At 34.7% G+C, this 19578-nt stretch overlaps 1 protein-coding gene across 1 annotated transcript in view; it reads right to left on the minus strand.

Annotated features, from left to right (window-relative positions):
* Window positions 1-19578, minus strand: part of FSTL5 (follistatin like 5) — a 625236-nt gene that overhangs the window by 210045 nt on the left and 395613 nt on the right. The window contains exon 6 of the mRNA XM_072972286.1: window positions 10727-10893. Within this exon, the coding sequence (XP_072828387.1) occupies window positions 10727-10893 (167 nt within the window). The remainder of the gene's footprint in view (window positions 1-10726; window positions 10894-19578) is intronic.

Raw genomic sequence — 19578 nt, forward strand, 5'->3', positions numbered from 1 at the left:
ATTTCTCTCAGTTCTATACCTTTGTTTCTATGTTCACCTTGCCTTCCTTAATTGAGCTTTCTTAATAAAAGAAAATTGAAAATCAGGAATAAGTTGGTGAGAAGTAATGTCAATAGGAGAGTGTTTCTCTATACCTTGTGGTCTTCATCCTTATCCCCTGGGCAGAGCTCATCCGACCAGGATTAGGACTCAAGCTTAGTCCCATAATACCAAAATTGAAGTTTGTGTGCCAAGCTCCCCCCAGAACAGGATGATCCAAACAAGTCAATTATCTTTTTCCAAAATTTGGGCAGACAGAGAATTAAAGACACATATCCCCCCAAAATGGATAAATATATAATAGCCGAGTGAATGTAATAGCCTCTCTGTAGAACAAAGATTAATACAAGATTGTTAATAGGGTGAGACAACAGCACAATCTTAAAGCTTCATTGAATAGAAAAAATAAATTTCAAATTTCAGTGGCTATAATTGGGTATGGTTTGGTTCTGGCATTTTCTGCACATTTCCAAACTCCTTCATTACTGTATGTATTCTAACAATGAATTCACGTTGTTTTCAGCAGGTTGATGTGTCTATGCTCCTTGAAACATGTATTAGGAGGAAGAGAAGAAACAGGAAGAGGGAGGAGGAGGAAGAGAAGATGAGGGAACTAAAAACAAAGAACTAGTTTAACTGAACATTTACAATGTGCCTCATCAAGTTTTATCAGCTGTGAAATGCTTTATCTCATTAGTTCTCACACAAAAATGAGTTCATTCTACTGGTGTATGCAATTTACAGATAAGGAAGCTGGGGCATAGGGAGGTTACATAATTTGCTTGAGGGAAAATCACTCCCAAGAGACTTTATAGTAATTAGAATTCAGATAGTCTGAATCCCAGCCCATGTTGCAAATCCCAGTATCATACTTACTCGAGGAGTTCAGTGATGTTGTTTTTACTTATTTGGTGCAAAACAGAAGGCAGGCAAAATGAAAGACTCTAAACATCCACTGATCGTCAACGAGCTTCATACATAATAGCAGAATATATCAGATCTATTTTTAATATACAGGAGCCAGAATTATTTGGGTTACATTTTACAAAGGGCAGCAGAAAACTACAGAACATCTCATCTCCATGCAGTGGATAACCTCATGATCTAGAGTCAACCAGGTCACGTAAACATCCCAAGGTGTATGACTTATAAGATCAACAACTTGGGGTGAATATCTCTCTTGGCATAAATTCCCACAGGTGCAAATGGCAAGTTCCTTCCTTGCTTTGTGGAGTTGTTCTTAGGGCTAATGAGATAATGAGGTAGTGAGGTAATGAGAAGTAATATAAATCTATCCAATTAAATAAACAAAATTATATTTGCAATGCATGGGAAAGGAATTAAAAATGTACTCACAGGCTTTCTTCACCTGAGATTGGAAGTAAGTGGATATAAAAGGTGAAGGATAATTATGCTTTTTAAAAAATATGTCTATTATTTTCATCTTTTGCAATCAGAAGGTATTCACCTATTGACTGGGTGAATAAATACTAAATCTTGTCTAATATATATTAAGGAATCAGAAAGAATATTGCAAATTGTTTCTGATTCTCTTTGACATAAAGAGTACATATAATTTTAAATTTACATAATTTAATAAAACTTAAACCCACTTTCTTGAAAACAGAGAGTATACCAATAGGGTATAAAATCTGATTAATATCTGAACTTTTTGAAAGTATTCTTTGCTTATAAACAAACAGAGGATGTGTTTTACTAGAGTAAGATCATCTTGATCTTTCAAAACATCGGAAATTCATATGTAACAATTAAAAATATATTTTAAGGAGATAAAAATATAGACATTGCTTAAAACATTAAATCCAAAAAAAATTAGTGTTCTTAGTGACAAACAATAGCAATTTTTTTTTTAGTTCTAAGCAGGAAAAGGATTTAATAAAGATATTAGGAAGGTCAGAGAATAACCAGAAGATCAGAATTTTAGTCTTGGGGAATGAGAAGCCAGGAAGGTGCACAAGCCACGTGCTAAGACTGGCCAATTGGAGACCCCATTGAAGGTGAACATTGACCAACTCCAGAGCTTTTGTCACTGATGTCCTTGAAAGCGGGAGCCTGTTGCCCCAGCACTCACAAGGGAGGATGAGTAGGGAGAGTCAACTCTGTAAAGCACCTGTATTCCCTGTTCCTTTTTCTTTTTTTTCTAATTGACGTATAGTCAGTTACAATGTGTCAATTTCCAATGTACAGCATCATGTCCCAGGCGTGCATATATATACATATATTCATTTTAATAATCTTTTTCATTAAAGGTTACTATAAGATATTGAATAGAGTTCCCTGTGCTATACAGGATAAATTTGTTTTTTATCTATTTTTATATATAGCGGTTAACATTCTTGCTTATGAAAGGAAGTCTTGTTCAGCATTCCTTTTATCAGAGTCTTATCCACATATCTGCTCCCTAACTGCAAAGAAGGCCAGATAAGAAGACTCAGTTTCCACCTTGGGGTAAGCAAAAATCAAAGCATTGCCAAAATATTGAAGGGGAATTCAAAAGCGTTGGGTAACCAAAAACACACTAGATGGCCACCACAGACAGTGATGAATATGTATATGTATATATATACACACACATATATAATACATGTATATAGTTTATTTATATATATTTATATGTATAAAATTTATATACATATTAAACTTTATAGATATGTAAATACATATAAATAAACTATAAATATACTTACATATATAGTTTATTCATATGTAGACTTTATTTTGGCAGACTTTAAGCAGAAATCAGGACAAAGAAAAACATACTAAGTGATATTTTATAATTTTTATTTCACATTTTAATTATATCGGTAAATTCTTTAAAAATACTTTGATAATTTCACAGCTGATGTCATAGCATTTAATGAAAATATCAGGAGTATATTGAGAAGTTGAATGAGTATCCCTTTTCAAAAAGGCTTTGGCTTTTCCCTGCAGCTTTACTTGAAGAGCTTGTACTTCTGTGTACACTATAGATCATGAATGCTTGTTCAACTTGATTAAATATGGCTTGAAATGAAATTGAAACTTTCTGGATCTTGGAAGCATTTTTAAAATTCTCAATATTTACCTGCTCTATGAAATGTATCCAAAAATAACTTCAGCCAATTCAGTTCAATTTATGGATACCAGAATTCATCTAATATTGACATATATGTTAGACAGCTAACTTACCTGCAGTCATTTTTTCTAGAAATTTCAAGATTCTAGAACAGTCCAGAATAAAAAAGTAAGCAAAATAATTTACAAGATCCAGGCACAAGAATGTGTCCACTTTTGCAAGCTGTCCACAGAATGTGAATATTACTCATAGCATACTCTTCTACTTCTTGAAACAACTCAAATGAGCTTGTTTTGAGGTATTCAAAAAACTGAGTAAACACCAAAGATTGCATGGGCTTCTTAAAAATAATTGTGGTATAGTAAGGATTAAGATAGAAAATAAAAGATAAAATGTAGACTATAGTTTAAGATGGCAGCATTAAAAGATCCTAAAGTGTCCTCCACACACATCAAATCTACAGCTACATATTTATCAATTCCCTCCTTAAAAGACCTAGAAACTAGTTGAACAGCTGCTCCACAACAAGATAGAAACCCCACCCTGAGATGGGTAGAAGAGGCAGAAATACAGTTTCCCCCAAAACATTACACCCAGTTTTCTCCCCAAACCAGAGAAAGTCCACAATTACAAACTTCACCCTGAAGAGCAATGAGTTCAAGCCCCACCTCAAACACCCCAAACCTGGGAAACTGCAGTAGAGAGACAAACCCCCAAAGGCCAGCTTTAAAACCATCAGGGCTTATGTTCAAGTGCCCAAAATGCTGTGGAGATTGGAAAGTCTACTTTCAAGGGTTCACCTGCAGACTCATCCCACCCTCAGGCCCAGGGCAAAAACACCATTTGAAAAATACCTAGACCATATGGAAAGAGATTCCTCAGCTAATCTTAAAGTGTTTCCCGGGGCACAGGAGTCTGCTGGGGCTTCCTCCAGGGGCAGGGGCATGGCTGGGTGCCATTTGCTCTCTCACTCCACCTTAGTACAGCCAGCACTGATGGGCACCAGTTCTAGTTCTCCCCTTACCTTGCTAGTGCTGGCTGGCTTGCCCCTTCCACCTACTCTCCCACAGCCCCACTAAAGGCAACCATCTCTCCCCACTCATGATTCTCATGTGGCCCTGCTGCAGCCCGTGGGCTTGTCTGGTGCCAGGCTCACCCATGGCCCTGGCTTCACTCATGGCTCTTTTGCAGCTGACGGGCTGCCCTCAGCCCTGGGCTCCCCCTTAGTCTCACTGAGGTTGATGGGTTTGCCCCACCTAGAAGCCCTTCTGTGACCCTGCAGTAGTTGGCAGGCTCCCCCCACCCCCAGGCTAGTCTGTGACCCTCTTGAAGCCAATGAGCACACAGTCCATACAGGGCACATCCCTTGACCACCCAGTGCAGGTGGCCAAGGGGACCTAGGTTTCTGGGCCCCACAGGACTGAAACAATTGGAGAGACATTTCTTGGCAGGCTGCCACCTCCAGGACACAACACAGGCAGCACAGTACATCACATACCCAGACTTTTTGTGACAAAGGCCTATTTACTTGTCTCTGTATGCCAGTCTGAAGGGCAGGGTCTGGGCTTATCACACATCTAGAAGCTACAAAGCAGTTCTCAGCAAATGCAGGCTGGAGATGCCATCTTTGGGCTCTCCCTGGGCCTTGCTACAGCTCACCAGTACCTCCCAGAAAGGACCTTACATGGCTATCTGGAGCCCAGATTTTGCAACTGTCTCCAAGGAGACATCTTCCGATCACCTGGTCTGGAGGCCAGCAGGGCTTACGAAGGCAGTCACACAGGATTGTGTATATTCGCATACTTTAAAAGCTGCCTGAGGGTCTAGCTTCCAATCAGCCTAAAACTAGGTGCTGACAGTAATCTTCCCATGTGTAATACTGACAAGGCTTGGCATGACCTCAATAAGTGGAACCTACCAAGAATAAATTAGGCCAATTAGACAATCACAGAGGGTCTAGAGACGATCAGAACTAGGACAAGGTTGAACAATAACATTGTCTACACAAGGCTACACCTTCAAGGCTGGGAGAGGCAGTGTTTCACCTAATACATAGAAACAAATACAGAGAGACAAGAACAGGAGGAAACAATGGAATATGTTAAAAACAAAAGAACAAGATAAAAACCCCAGGAGGAAAAAAATAAAACTTAAAAGTGGAGATTTGTAATCTACCTGACAAAGAGTTATAAGTCATGGTCACCAACCATGGCAGAAGGATGGATGAACACAGTGAGAGCTTCAGCAAAGACAAAAAATACACAAAAGTACCAAATAGAAGTCACAGAGCTGAAGAATACAGTAACTGAAATAAAAAATATACTAGAAGAGTTCTAAAGCAGATTAGATGAAAAAAGAACGTATCTGTCACCTGGAAGCCGAATGGCAAAACTCACCCAAACAGAGCGGTAAAAAGAAAAAAATTAAAAAAAAATTAAAAATAACTTGAGGTATCTGTGGGATAAAATCAAGCAGAATAGCATTCAGATAATAGGTGTACCAGAAGGAGGAAACACAAAGAAAGGGGAAGAAAACATATTTGAAGAAATAATGACTGAAATCTTCCCTAACCTGGGGGAGAAAACAAACATTCAGATCTAGGAAGCAAAGAGAATTCGAAAAAAGATCCACAGCAAGCACAATATAATTAAAATGTCAAAAGTAAAAGATAAAGAGAGAATTTTTAAAACAAAAGAAAAAAAAAACAAAACAAAACTGCTGTGTACAAGAAAGCCCCAATAAGTATATCACCTGGCTTCTCAACAGACACTTTGCAGGCCAGAAAGAAGGGGCAATGATAAATTCAAAGTGCACAAAGTAAAACACAAAAACAAAAAAGTCTAACTAGAGTACTCTACCCAGCAAAGTTTCATTCAGAATTGAATTGAAGTAGACATCAAGAGCTTTCCAGATAAGCAAAAGTTAAAAGAGTTAATCACCTGCAAACCAGCCTTACAAGAACCATTAAAGGGACTTCTTTAAGCTGAAAAGAAAAGGCACTAACTAGTAATAAGAAAATATAAGAGGTAAAAATCTCACTGGTAACGGCAAATGTATAATAAAGGTAGTGGATTAACCACTTAACTAACCTTAACTAGCCTTAACTAACATAAAGGCTAAAGGACAAAAGTAGCAAAATTAACTATAACTACTATAGTTAGTTAATAAATATGCAAAATAAAATGATGTAAAATATGCCATCAAAAATGTAAAACATGGGGAGAGTCTAAAAATGTAGATTTTAAAAAATGTGTTAAAACTTAAGTTGCTATCAACTTAAAATAAGCTGTTACATGTGCACTCATGGTAACACCAAAGCAAATACTTAAGTACATACCCAAAAGATACTGACACAGAAATCTAAACATAACAGTGAAAAAAGTCATCAAATCACAAGAGGAGAGAGCAAGTGATGAAAATAAAGAGGAACTATAAAAACAGGCAAAAAACAAGTAGCAAATGGCAGTAAGTATATACTTATCAATGATGACCTTAAATGTAAGTGGACTGAATAATCTAAACATATTGAGTGACTCAATAAAGTAAAACTAAAACAAACAAGTCCCATCTATATGCTGCCAACAAGAGACACACTTCAGATCTAAAGACACTAAGGACACACACAGACTGAAAGTGAAAGAACAGAAAAGACATCTAATGCAAATAAAAATAAAAAGTTGTGTAGCCATACTCATAACAAAATAGACTTTAAAACAAAGACTCTAATAAAAGACAAAAAGGACATTACATTATGATAAAGGGGTCAATCCAACAGGAAGATAGTGCATTTGTAAATATAAAATCACTCAGTATAGGAGTACCTAACTACATAAAGCAAATATTAATGGATTTAAACTGAGAAATTGACAGCAATGTACCAATAGTAGGGAACTTTAAAACATCACTTACATCAAGAAACAGACCATCCAGACAGAAAAATCAATAAGGAAACACTGGACTTAAACAATACATTATAGCAGTTGAACTTAATAGATGTATACAGAACAATCCATCTAAAAGCAAGCAGAATACACTCTTCTCAAGTGCACGTGGAATCTTCCCCAGGATAGATTACATTTGGGCCATAAAACAGGCCTCCATAAATTTAAATAGATTGAAATAATATCAAGCATATTTTCCGATCACAATAGCATAAAACAGAAATCAATTACAAGTAAACTAAAAAACAATCACAAATATATAAGATTAAACAACACAATAGTGAGCAGCCAATGAGTCAACAAAGAAATCAAAGAAGAAATCACAAACTTCTGAGAAATTTTAACATCCGTTTATGATAAAAACTCTCAACAAAGTGGGTACAGAGGGAACATACCTCTACATAATAAAGGCCATGTATGACAAGGCCATGGCTAACATCATACTCAACAGTGAATGCTGAAAGCCTTTCCTCTAAAATCAGGAATAAGACAAGGATGCTCACTCTAGGCTCTTTTATTCAACAAATTATTGGAAGTACCAACCATAGCAATTAGATAAGAAAAAGAAACAAAAGGAATCCAAATTGGAAAAGAAGAAGTAAAATTGCCACTATTTGTAGATCACATGATACTGCATACAGAAAACTCTAAAGAGTCCAGTAAAAACACATTAGATCTAATAAATGAATTCAATAAATTTTCAGGATACAATATCAATATACAGATATCTGTCATATTTATATATAACAATAATGAAATACCAGAAAGAAAAATTATGAAGGCTATCTGATTTACAATTGTATCAAAAAGAATAAAATACTTAGAAATAGATTTAACTAAGGAGTTGAAAGACCTGTACACTGAAAACTATAAGATACTGATGAAAGAAATTAAAGAAGGGGCAAATGAATAGAAAGATACTTTCTGTTAACTGATGGGAAGCATTAATGTTGTTAAAATGATCATACTACCCAAGCCATCTACAGACTGAATGTAATTTCCATCCAAATATTAATGGCATTTTTCACGGAAATAGAACAAATAATTCTAAAATTTCTGTGGAAACACGAAGAACTTAAATGACCAATTTTAAAAAAAGAACAAAGATGGAGGTACCATATTCCTTGATTTCAAACTATATCACAAAGCAATAGTAGTCAAAACAATTTGTTTGAGGCATAAAAATAGACAACTAGATCAATGGAAAAGAATAGAGAGCCATGAAATAAATCCACACATAATTGTTAATTAATTTACAACAAAGAAGCCAAGAATATTCAATGGGGAAAGGACAGTATCCTCAATATATTGTGTTGGGAAAATTGGACAGCCACATGCGAAAGAATGAAACTGAACCACTGTCTTACACCTTACATAAAAATATACTCAAGATGGATTTGAGACTTGTATGCAAGACCTGAAAGCATGAGAGCTCCTTGAAGAAAACAGGTGATAAGCTCCTCAACGTCAGCCTTGCTGTGGACTTTTTGGGTCTTATTCCAAAAGGAAAGGCAACAAAAGTGAAAATAAACAAGCGAGACTACATCAAACTAAAAAGCTTTTGGGCAGCAAAGGGGATACAGTTTACAAAATAAAAAGGCAACCTTATGAATGGGAGAAAATATTTGCAAACCGTCTATCTGGTAAGAGCATAATATCCAACATATATTAAAACTTCAAACACCTCAATAGCAAAATAACAAACAATCCAGTTTAAAAAATGGGCAGATGATCTAGACAGACATTTTCCCTAAGAAGACATACAGGTGGACAACCAGCACATAAAAAGATGTTCAACATCACTAATAATCAGGGAAATGCAAATCAAAATCACAGTGAGATATCATCTTACACCTGTCAGGTCAACAGTTATCATAAAGAGAAGAAATAATGAGTTCTGGAGAGGACGTGGAGAAAAAGGAACCTTTGTGCACTGTTGGTGGGAATGGCAGTTGGCACAGCTGCCATGGACAACAGTATGGAGATTCCTCATAAAATTAAAAATAGAACTACCATATGACCCAGCTATTCCACTTCTGGATATTTACCCTAAGAACATGAAAATGCTTATTCTAAAAGGTAAATGCCTTCCTATGTTCAATGCAGCATTATTTACAAAAGCCAAGATATGGAAGCAACTTATGTGTGCGTCCATGGATGACTGGATAAAGAAGATGTGATAGATATACAATGGAATATTTCTCAGCCGAATAAAAAGAAGAAAATATATTTATTTTCTATACCAGACCAGGGGGCATTATGCTAGGTGAAATCAAAGGCAAATACCATATGATTTCACTTATATATGGAATATTAAAAAACAAAACAAATGAACAAACAAAACAAAACAAGACTCATTGATACAGAGAACAGATGGGCAGTTATCAGACTGGAAAGGGTAATGGGCTTGGTGAAAATGGGTAAAAGGGGTCAATTGTATGGTAAGGAGTGGTAACTAGATGTACTGTGGTGATCACCTTGTAGTGTGTACAAAGATAGATTATTTTTTACGTCTTACATCTGAAATAAAATATAATATGATACACCAAGTTTACCCCAACTTTAAAAAAAAGCAAAAATGTAGACACAACAATGCATGATGCGAGCCTACTATGACATCGTCTAGGTCCATACCTCTCAAGGAATCTTGAATGCTCCTGAGTGTAGCTGTCCTAAGGCACAATGTTCTTGATATCTTAGAGCATTAGACATTATTCTCCTGTATACTCTGAGGAAATTTCCCAGATGTAAGCACATTTAGAAAAATTTTATCAAAAAAAAAAAAACTGGAGAAGTTTTTTTTTTTTTCAAAGCATTCAAGGACAATAAACAGGAATATTAGTAAAATGTGGTAAATAAGAGTGACTCTTTGGGCCTGTGTTTTGGAGCTTCTTTAAGATGCAGCAAAGAATAAGTGAGCAGGTGATGGCTTTCTCGGGTGATAGTAAAGAATGACTGAAATTTATATGTAAAGACATCATAAAACTCCCAAATCACCAAGGCAGAGGATCGCCCCACCCCATATTCACAGACATCCCATAACATTCAATTTTTACTTCTTTTCATCATCTAAGATGACGTTCACTTTTTCATGCTCACTTTAAACAGACAGCGTGGAAAGAACAGATGAATACCCTGGAATTTGTTCTGCTTTTGTTTCATCTTTGGGGCTGGACCCTACTGAACCGAGTTTAGATTCTGAATCTCTAAGAATAAATCTGAGTGATGAAACATGTTCCTTTATTCTGGGAAAATAAACCCTTTATTTGTTTGATTAATATCCATTGTTTCAAATGCTATATGAAGTATTCGAGGCAAAAATCTGCTTTTACCCACTTTAACACTTCACAAGCCAAAGACTGTTACTCAACTGTAGTAGCAAATCCATAGAGATTAATTGTTGGTAATTAGAAATTCTTACAGCCAGACCTTTATCATTTAAGTTGCAGGGATCCCACCCACACAGTGGTACCTGTTTACCACACAGACACAAGTGATTTGGATAATTTCAAATGATCTGTAAGGGCACTTCCCAGACAGCAGAAAGGCTATGACAATGATCCAATGACTCTCTTCCATTCTACACCCAATTTCATTAAGCTCGGCAGACTCCACACAGTCTACCACGTGAAATGCACAAATTCTAAGCAACATGGATGTATGTACTCACATTGATGTCTTCCAGATCTAAGTTATTTAGGACAATGTTGTTCCTCTTCCAGATGATGGGGGGTCTCAGTGCTCCCTGGATGGCGCAGCTGAGAACAGCACTTTGTCCCACTGTTGCCGCCGTGATGCTTAGTTTCTGATCTTCAGGAAGACTCAGCTGGATAACCTCTGGAAATATAAAGCATCGGTAATGGCGATGAGCACGCGGTTTTGTAAAGTTAATGAGTATGAAGTTTCTGAATACTAGCAATTAAGGCTTTTAATTTGAATAAAATGGAAAAAAAAAGCTTGAGATGAAATGAAAAAAAATAGTAAGTTGTTTCCAATAAAAGGTCAGAATGACATTTCAATTTAATTGACTGACGGGCATCCACGTGAGGCAAAGAACTATTAAACATGAAATGAGTATCAGAAGGAGAGTTATAATAAGCCTAGCAGATTGCACCCAAAAGAGAGATAAATTATTTAACTGCCAAATCAACATGTAGTGTGTCATCGGCATTGAAATAAAAATGATGTTGTTTATTCACTGATAGATTTATATTGTAGGTGAGGTGAGCTCATCGCTGGCTGGCTTCAGAGAACACTAGCATAGCTGAATGGGTAAAATACATCGTTATGCTGGGAAATATAAATTGACTCTAAAGGAATAAGATTTATTTGGGAAGTTGAGGGAGGGAAAAAACTAAAGTTCACCCACCAAATGGCAATTTACTGAAATTCTGTCAGCTGTCTTTATCAGACGGTATGTGATGTGTAGAGTGCGCTCGCTTCCTTGCTCTTAAATTTTAAATTTAAATATATTTTTAAAATAACCATCAAACATGATTCTCCTAACCACGATGCCAAAGCAGGAAATACCATTTGTAATCTCGATCTGCTTTCCTGTTCTGTCTCCAGACAATCCTTACCAACTGTGGGAAAGAACAACTCCGTCACTGTCCCTGATCATGAGAGATGCCCAGGGTAATCCCAGCAGTCTTCACCCACGTGACAACTGCTCTTTAGTTTACAACGGACGTTCACTGACCCGCTGACATTTCTATGTCATGATGGAGTCCTGAATTTTAACTTTGCTCAGTCGGAGCCAGGGTAGACATATCAAAATCACTCGTCTCATTGAAATTTCCACGGGGTTGGGGAAGACCATGATTGCCCTTTATTCCTTTGCTGTGCTTGGCGATATTTTTCATGGGTTGTGGGGGTTCAGTGTCCAATGTGGTGGCTTTTAATTTGTAATAAACATAATCATGGACACTCTTTCTCCTCCACCAACCCCTCTTCTTCCCTTTCACCATTTTACTTACTTCCCCTCTCTTTCTGAATCCTGCCTTCATCTGGAGGAGGAAGAGGAATGCTAATCAAATAACCTTTATAGAATATAACTACTCAACAAACAGGTCTTTGACTTTTTGGTACCATCACCAATTGGAATGTCAAAAATGGCACCTATCTTTTTATCCGAAGGCCAGGATCGAACATATATAATCCTCCACATGCACTTGTTACATGTCAATGTTAAGAGATGTCTGCTGGGATGGAATGCTGGCCGCCACACCATCGTTGGATTAAAAACAAACAGAAAGAGACTGACCCTTGTATTCTGTTGCATAGCATCTTGTCTCTAAATCTAAAAGCCACAGTTTTTTAAGTCTTCATTGTTTTGTGTTGTGAAAGATGGGGGTAGGCAAGTTTTTGAAATGGAAAATCTTATGAGAGAGACTCTGTGCAGTTTATTCTTTTGATTTTTATGTCACCCATAGAAATGATAGAAATGGGAACGAACATCTTGCTCAGTCATTTGTATTGACAGTTTAATGTTCCCCAACGACATTCATTCTTGTTCACATTGTATTTCAATGTCCCCTGAGTAATAAGATCAGAAGGAATATGTTCAATCTTCTTTTCTTTAATACTCATTCTGTTATATATGTATTTATATTTATGTTAAGTCACTAAAAGAAAATATATTTGACCAATTAGGCATAGGAAACTTTTGAAATTAGCAGACACAATGTTTCTTTGTCTTTTTCTCTAGTATTATAAACTTCCAGGAAGAGAGAAAACTAAAAAGGAATAACATCATATAGAGTATCCCATAAGAATTATTAATATTTTTCCATTAACATTCAGCTTCTGGTTCCTCATCAAATCAGGTGAGAGGTAATGAGACATCCGATTCTAAAAGCAGAATGTTAGCACTGGCTATTCTGGCATTTAGAAATACAGTTGCTACTAAGTCACCTTGAAATGTCTTTACTAGCCTTTTGCATCTGATATTAGGTCCCAGGACATTCAAATTAGTTGTGCTTTTGGTAGTTATACATTACAATGCTAATTAGATAATATGAACATCTTAGAATAAATGCTGAGATCTGGCATAACATTATGTGGGACATCCTTGTAAAATGTAATTTTTGAGAGGATGCCTAATTAGAACTAAGAATTACTATTCACCCAGGGAATATTAACATGAACAGTAAAAACTTCTTCATTAATTTGGAGATTACATTTTTAAATGACTTTTAAAACAATCTCTGTAATATGTGTTATTAAATAATGATATGTATTTCAAAAAGTTTTTCAAATTCCTGCATATTTTATGCTACGCTTGTCACCTTTTCTTTAATATACTATATAGAGCTATTTCACAAAACCAATTATGCTTACATGTTAATCAACAAAATCAAGCAGCCCTTTCCTTAAATAAATTTAGCTGCAAGATTCCTTTTACCTACAAATTGTCATCTCATCTTTACTTGTCTTCTTGACAGTTACTACCAGGCTAAGGTTTACTCTCACAAAATCACAAATGTTAAACATTTTTGTTCCTATATTCTAATGTCATCTGAAATGCTTTAATAATGGTGACTAAATGCTTCTGAAACACATCACATTTGTAAATTTCATAGAGAAATGGTGATTATATATAGAAATGCATTAACAACCTGAAACAGTAGCTATGAATCAATCTATATACCAAATTTAAAGTGATCTTAAAAGGTATCAGTAAGGTTGGGTGTAGCTGAGCATTTGTGATCACAGTTATTAGTTTAGAAATAAGAGTTTCAAAGAAACTTTTTGAAAAATCAATTCTTTATCAATTATGGTTAACATACACTTTTTCAATGTACGTATTTTATAATGTAGCATTTTATCCACAAACATCTTACACCAGTTATGTACAAATCACTGTTACATGAAGCAAATAACAACTATCATTTTAGTACCCTTCTCTATCTTTTTTAGCTCCTACGGTAATGCACATTTGAAAGGTCTTTTTTTTTTTTTTTTTGAGTAAAATCATGTATCACATGACATTGAGTCTTCTGATGTCCTGACCAAAGGTAAAACTATACAGGGCAGATACAGCAGAGGGTAGGGAGTTTGTCGAAACATGTCAGTACTCTTCTGACCTACACACTTTGCCTTTTTTTGGATGCTCTCTCAAATACTCAAGGAAAGAAATCAGAGCTCTAGCCGTGATGTTTCCTTTGATCTCATGTTATGAAGACTATTAATGTCACTTCCAGACCAGCTTCTTCCGTTTGCTCACTTGGAAAAGCCAAGAGGCAAGTAAAACAGTTACTTTCTGTGGATTCCTAGTCTATAGTTTCTCACTTTCATGATTTGGCTTAGAGGCATATTAAGAGTTTGTTTTCAAAGGAATAAAAAAACTGAATTCTCCCTTAGCAGAATCCGAAGTTGGAGAGACAAGTGGAGCTAAGAACAACTTCAACTGCTGCAGGTTAGTATTGATGAAGCATTTATTCCAATAGCAACGAAGTGATAGAAACAGAAATAGGAACCTGGATTAAAAATAGTATGTAAACTTAAAATAGTATAGAAAGGAAATAAAATATTATGAATATTTATGAAACACCAGTCAAAAATAAGATGATATTAGTAACTTTGTTTGAAAATCAATTCTGTAAAATTGTAAGAAGATAATTTATCATAAACAGAATTCTCTTCTAAATACCTACATCTTTTCAAGTTCCTAAGTATATACTTATGTTGAATATTTTATTTATTTTAATGGTAGTCTCATAATCTTGCTGCATTGATCATGCTTATAACTTCTATATTATAGGAATGAAACCTAGGAGAAATTTGATGTATAATAGTTTAAAATAACATGTATTTTCCCTTTTCTACTCCACTAAATGGAATTATGAATAAAAAGCAGATAATAATTAAAATAAAAAGAAATACATCACAATTTAAGACACTTAGGAATGGTAGAAGAAATTAATTATTCTTATAACAAGAAAATCACAATTACTCAAGACAAGCTTTTTAACTAACTGGGAAATTATGATGGTAGCTTTTTGTCAATAAACAGATGATTTCCAAATAAATGTTAAGTCTAATCTAATTTAGACATGCCAAGATATACACTAATTTATTATGATAAAATGTTTAGAATTTTTATACTTGTTGCTCATCTGTAAACAATTTTATGCTTCTATCATAATGTGTAATATCAAAATAAAGCAAAATAAATTTAAAAAGAGATCTAGAAATTTCATCAATAGCAATGGATTAGATAATTTGGACTAACACTTCCACTGAAGAAATAAAACAACAACAAACAAATAAACAACCCTGGATTAAATACACATAATATGTTTTAAAGAATATATGAAACAGATAGCTTTCCCATTCTTATCTCATGAAAGAGATAACACAACAGAGGGGAGTTTCCCAGCCTGTGCCCTGAAGAGAATTCTAACTTAGAGAGACGAGGTTGCACCTGGAGTCACACATTGCTTTGGGAGTTTCTGCACCTTGAGAAGATGATTGTGCAGCCTAAATGTCCCATGTGGCTTTTCCTTCCCAGAGGCATACAGGATGGATGGGACAAGGACAGTACTGGATGGCCTCCCTCTGTGTCAGGACTTGAAAGTGCCTTACTCTGCAGGTGAATGCATGGACTGAGGACCACCTTTGTCTAGGTGTCTCATGTATCATAACGTCTTCCTGTCTATAATAAGATTGCATTATCCTAGTTCAGTTAATTATTATTATAAGCAATTTTTAAATAAAACATCCAGAAAACAACGAAGGACAATATGGCACACAAAGAGAGACAACAGCATGATCAAAATGACTAGAAATGACATATGACAGTAACAAACCCACCAGGATTAAACAATTTATATTTATGAAAATAAAATCAGTTTAGAAATTCTAAAAAGAACATAAATATATAATCTCTGAATGTTATAAGTTCATGAAAGGGCCAAGTATAAATTATATTATTTGAAAATATAATAACTGAAATTAAGGATTAAAGTGATGTCCTTAAGAACAGATTAGACATAGTACAAAAGAGAATTAGTAAACTGGAAAAGAGATTAAAAGAAACATTACAGAGGGGATTCCCAAGATGGCAGAACGGAAGGAGGCAGTGCTCACCTCCCATGAATACATCAAAACCTGCACCTACGTAAAGAACAATTCTCATAGAACACCTACTGAACTTCAGTAGACTATCTCTCTTACTCTCAGAACTACAAGGAAATCTTCACAAAACTGGATAACAATAACTTTCTACTGTATAGCACAGGGAACCACATTCAATATTTTGTAGTAATCTATAATGAATATACATTATGTATATGTATGACTGAATCAACACGACATATATCAGAAATTGACATAACTTAGTAAATTGATAATACTTCCATTAAAAAAAAGAAACATTACAGAATGAAAAGCAGAAGAACAAAGATTTGAAAATACAGATGAGGTTAACAAACATAGGTATATATGAAACTCAGAAGGAGAAAACAGAAAATGCACCAGAAACAATATTTAAAGAAATAGCAGCTAAGAATTTTCCATAAATGTTAAAAAACACCAACCTATAGATTTAAGAAGATCATCAAATGCCAAGCAAAGCAAATGAAAAAAACAGAATAATCCACACCCAGATGCTTAGTAGTAAAACTGAAGAAAAATCAAAGGCAAATCTTAAAATTATGCAAATGGAAAAATACAGATTGATCTTACAGTAAGGAGAATTCAGTAACTGATACATGAGCAAAAATAGGAACAAGAAGCTACTGGGATTAAATTTATAAGTGATGAAGCAAAGTAAAATCAACCCTAAAATTTTATTCATATACATTAAAATTAAAATAAATATACTTTCAAAAAACAGTATGAAAATTCATCTCTAGTAACTAGCCTTAAGGTAAATTCTAAAGGATGTTCCTGAGGAAGAAGGAAAATGATCTTGGATGGAAGCTTAAAGATGCAAAAATGAAAGGAGAGAAAAGAAGATATCTAAATATTTTAAACCTTAGTATTATAATTCAATAATTCAAGAATGCTTGATAATATGATATATGATTATATATAATCATACATATTTATACTAAATATATTTATAATAATATATGGTGGAAATATAATGTCTTCATAATCTTGGAATATAGAAAAATTTCTTAAACAAGGCACAAAAAACTCACCATAATAATTTATACATTTGACTACACTATAATTTAGATCATTTATTTCTCAAAAGACACTATAAAGAGACCAAAAGTGCAAGCCAATGAGCAGGAAAAGATACCTGCCATCTACGAAACTAACAAAGAGCTCATATGTAACATTAATAAAGATCTCCTAAAGATTAATAAAAAAAAGACAGTGCCAAAGATCTACCAACAAGAGACTCAAATACATGCTTTATGAGTGAATTAATCCTTCTGGCTAAGAAAAATCTCAAAAAGTGCTCAACTATACATGTAATCTGGGAGATGCAAATTTAAGCCAAACCTTTCATCTTGGTGAATTACCAAGTCTAGAAATAACATGCGTCAAGATGAACATGCGTCAACATAAATTCTAATATACCTTGAACAGGAGACAATGGAGTGTTCAAGTGTTATAAAGACATAGCAGAGGTAGCAATGTATGTATTTTCAGGATGTCTTGAATCCACAGGACAGCAATAAAAAGAAGAATTGGAAAGGAATAGGGGAAAGGAATCCCAAGTTTATCCCCCAGGAAAGGAGCTGTACTGAGGAAAATTCTGAGAATTCAAGTGAAAATGGAATTATTTCTGCCACAAGTTCTGAAAGAAACAAGACAGGCTTATAGTCACAAGCATAAATATAAATATTTAGTACTTACAACAGAAAGGTCACTTTCCTATGCCATTGGTGAGATTTAAAAATTATGAGAAGACATTAAAAAATACTTTTCAATAAAAGATATTTTATAAAACAATGAAGTAAAAAGGTTCTTGTGCAGAATTAGAATCTCATTTTTTATTCTCTTTATAACTTTGTAATAAGGCCAATACAGTATTATAGACAGGACTGTATTTTGATGACACTTCAAGCAGTTTTGCATGCTAACAATAGTGAACCTCATTTTCCTTTTTATTTATTCCTGATTCTGATATTCCTTCTGTAGTCTTATAAATATAATACAATTATCATTCAACATTTCTGTTCAATTTTATTTCACTTCTCTCTTTCAAATAAATTACATACCGTTGAATTTTAAACTGGAATATGTGAAGGATAAGGCCCTTCATTCAATGATATGTATGACCCTACGAGCTTGGAAAACCATTCTCTCCTCATGAAAAGCAGTTTTCATTTGAAACCTGACCTGACAAAAGTTGTATTCAAAAGAGAATTTGGTGGTCACTCAAAGTCAAGTTTATTCTAATTTTATGATTTGGAAAACTTTAAGACTGTATACAACTGGATGATTTTAACATGATAGATATATAGGCTGGAATAATAAGGTACTGATATTTCAAGGTATATTACACCAAGTTCAAAATTTCTTAATAACTGAGTTGCTCCTTGTAGGACTGGGGTCAAGTAAAATAATTGTCAGCATTTACTCGGTACTTAATATTCGCCAGGAATTGTTCTAAGTAATTAATTCAGTTAATTATCACATCTATGAGGTAGGTATAACTGTTCTATTTGTGATACTATTATGTGAGGAAGAAATAAATAATTGCAGTTTCACCAGCCATCTTGTGATCAGATAGGAACTTCCCCAACACACTAAGGTCACAAAACGAAAAGTTCAGGTCCCTAATCACAATTGGTGAGAAGAAAGAAAGCATCCTATTATTGGATATTCAGTAAAGCAATTGTCTTAAAAAAGATACATGCTACCGACAAAGAAGTCTGCATAGTGTGGGAGACAAAAGCATGAACTATATTACCAGCAAGACCCAAATTTCGGATGTGACCTGATGCTTGCTTCAGTTTGATTTCTAATGCACACTTTTTGGAAGATAAGTGACTTAAACTTTAAGTCTCAATTTTTCCATCTTTAAAGTAAAGATGGTACCTAACATGTAAGAATATTGTAAAGATGAGATATGATATTTTAAAATACTTATGATTGTGCATGAAAAAAAATGCTCAGTTGCTAATTATCAGAGAAATGCAAATGAAAACTACAATGAGATTTCACCTCACACCAGTTAGAAGGGCCATCATTCAAAAGCCCACAAAGGATAAATGTTGAATTGGGTGTGGTAGGAATGTAGTTTGGTGCAGCCACTATGGAAAACAGTATGGAGGTCCCTTAAAAAACTAAAAATAGACTTGCCATATGATCAAGCAATCCCACTCCTGGGCATATATCCAGAGGGAACTCTAATTCAAAAAGATACATGCATCCCAGTGTTCATAACAGTACTATTTACAATAGCCAAGACATGGAAACAATCTAAATGTCCATCAACAGAGCACTGGATAAAAAAGTTGTGGTATATTTATACAATGGAATACTACTCAGCCATAAAAAGAATAAAAACAATGCCATTTGCAGCAACATGGGTGGACCTGGAGATTGTCATTCTAA

This window comes from Vicugna pacos, chromosome 2, assembly GCF_048564905.1.
Source record: "Vicugna pacos chromosome 2, VicPac4, whole genome shotgun sequence".
Taxonomy (NCBI): domain Eukaryota; kingdom Metazoa; phylum Chordata; class Mammalia; order Artiodactyla; family Camelidae; genus Vicugna; species Vicugna pacos.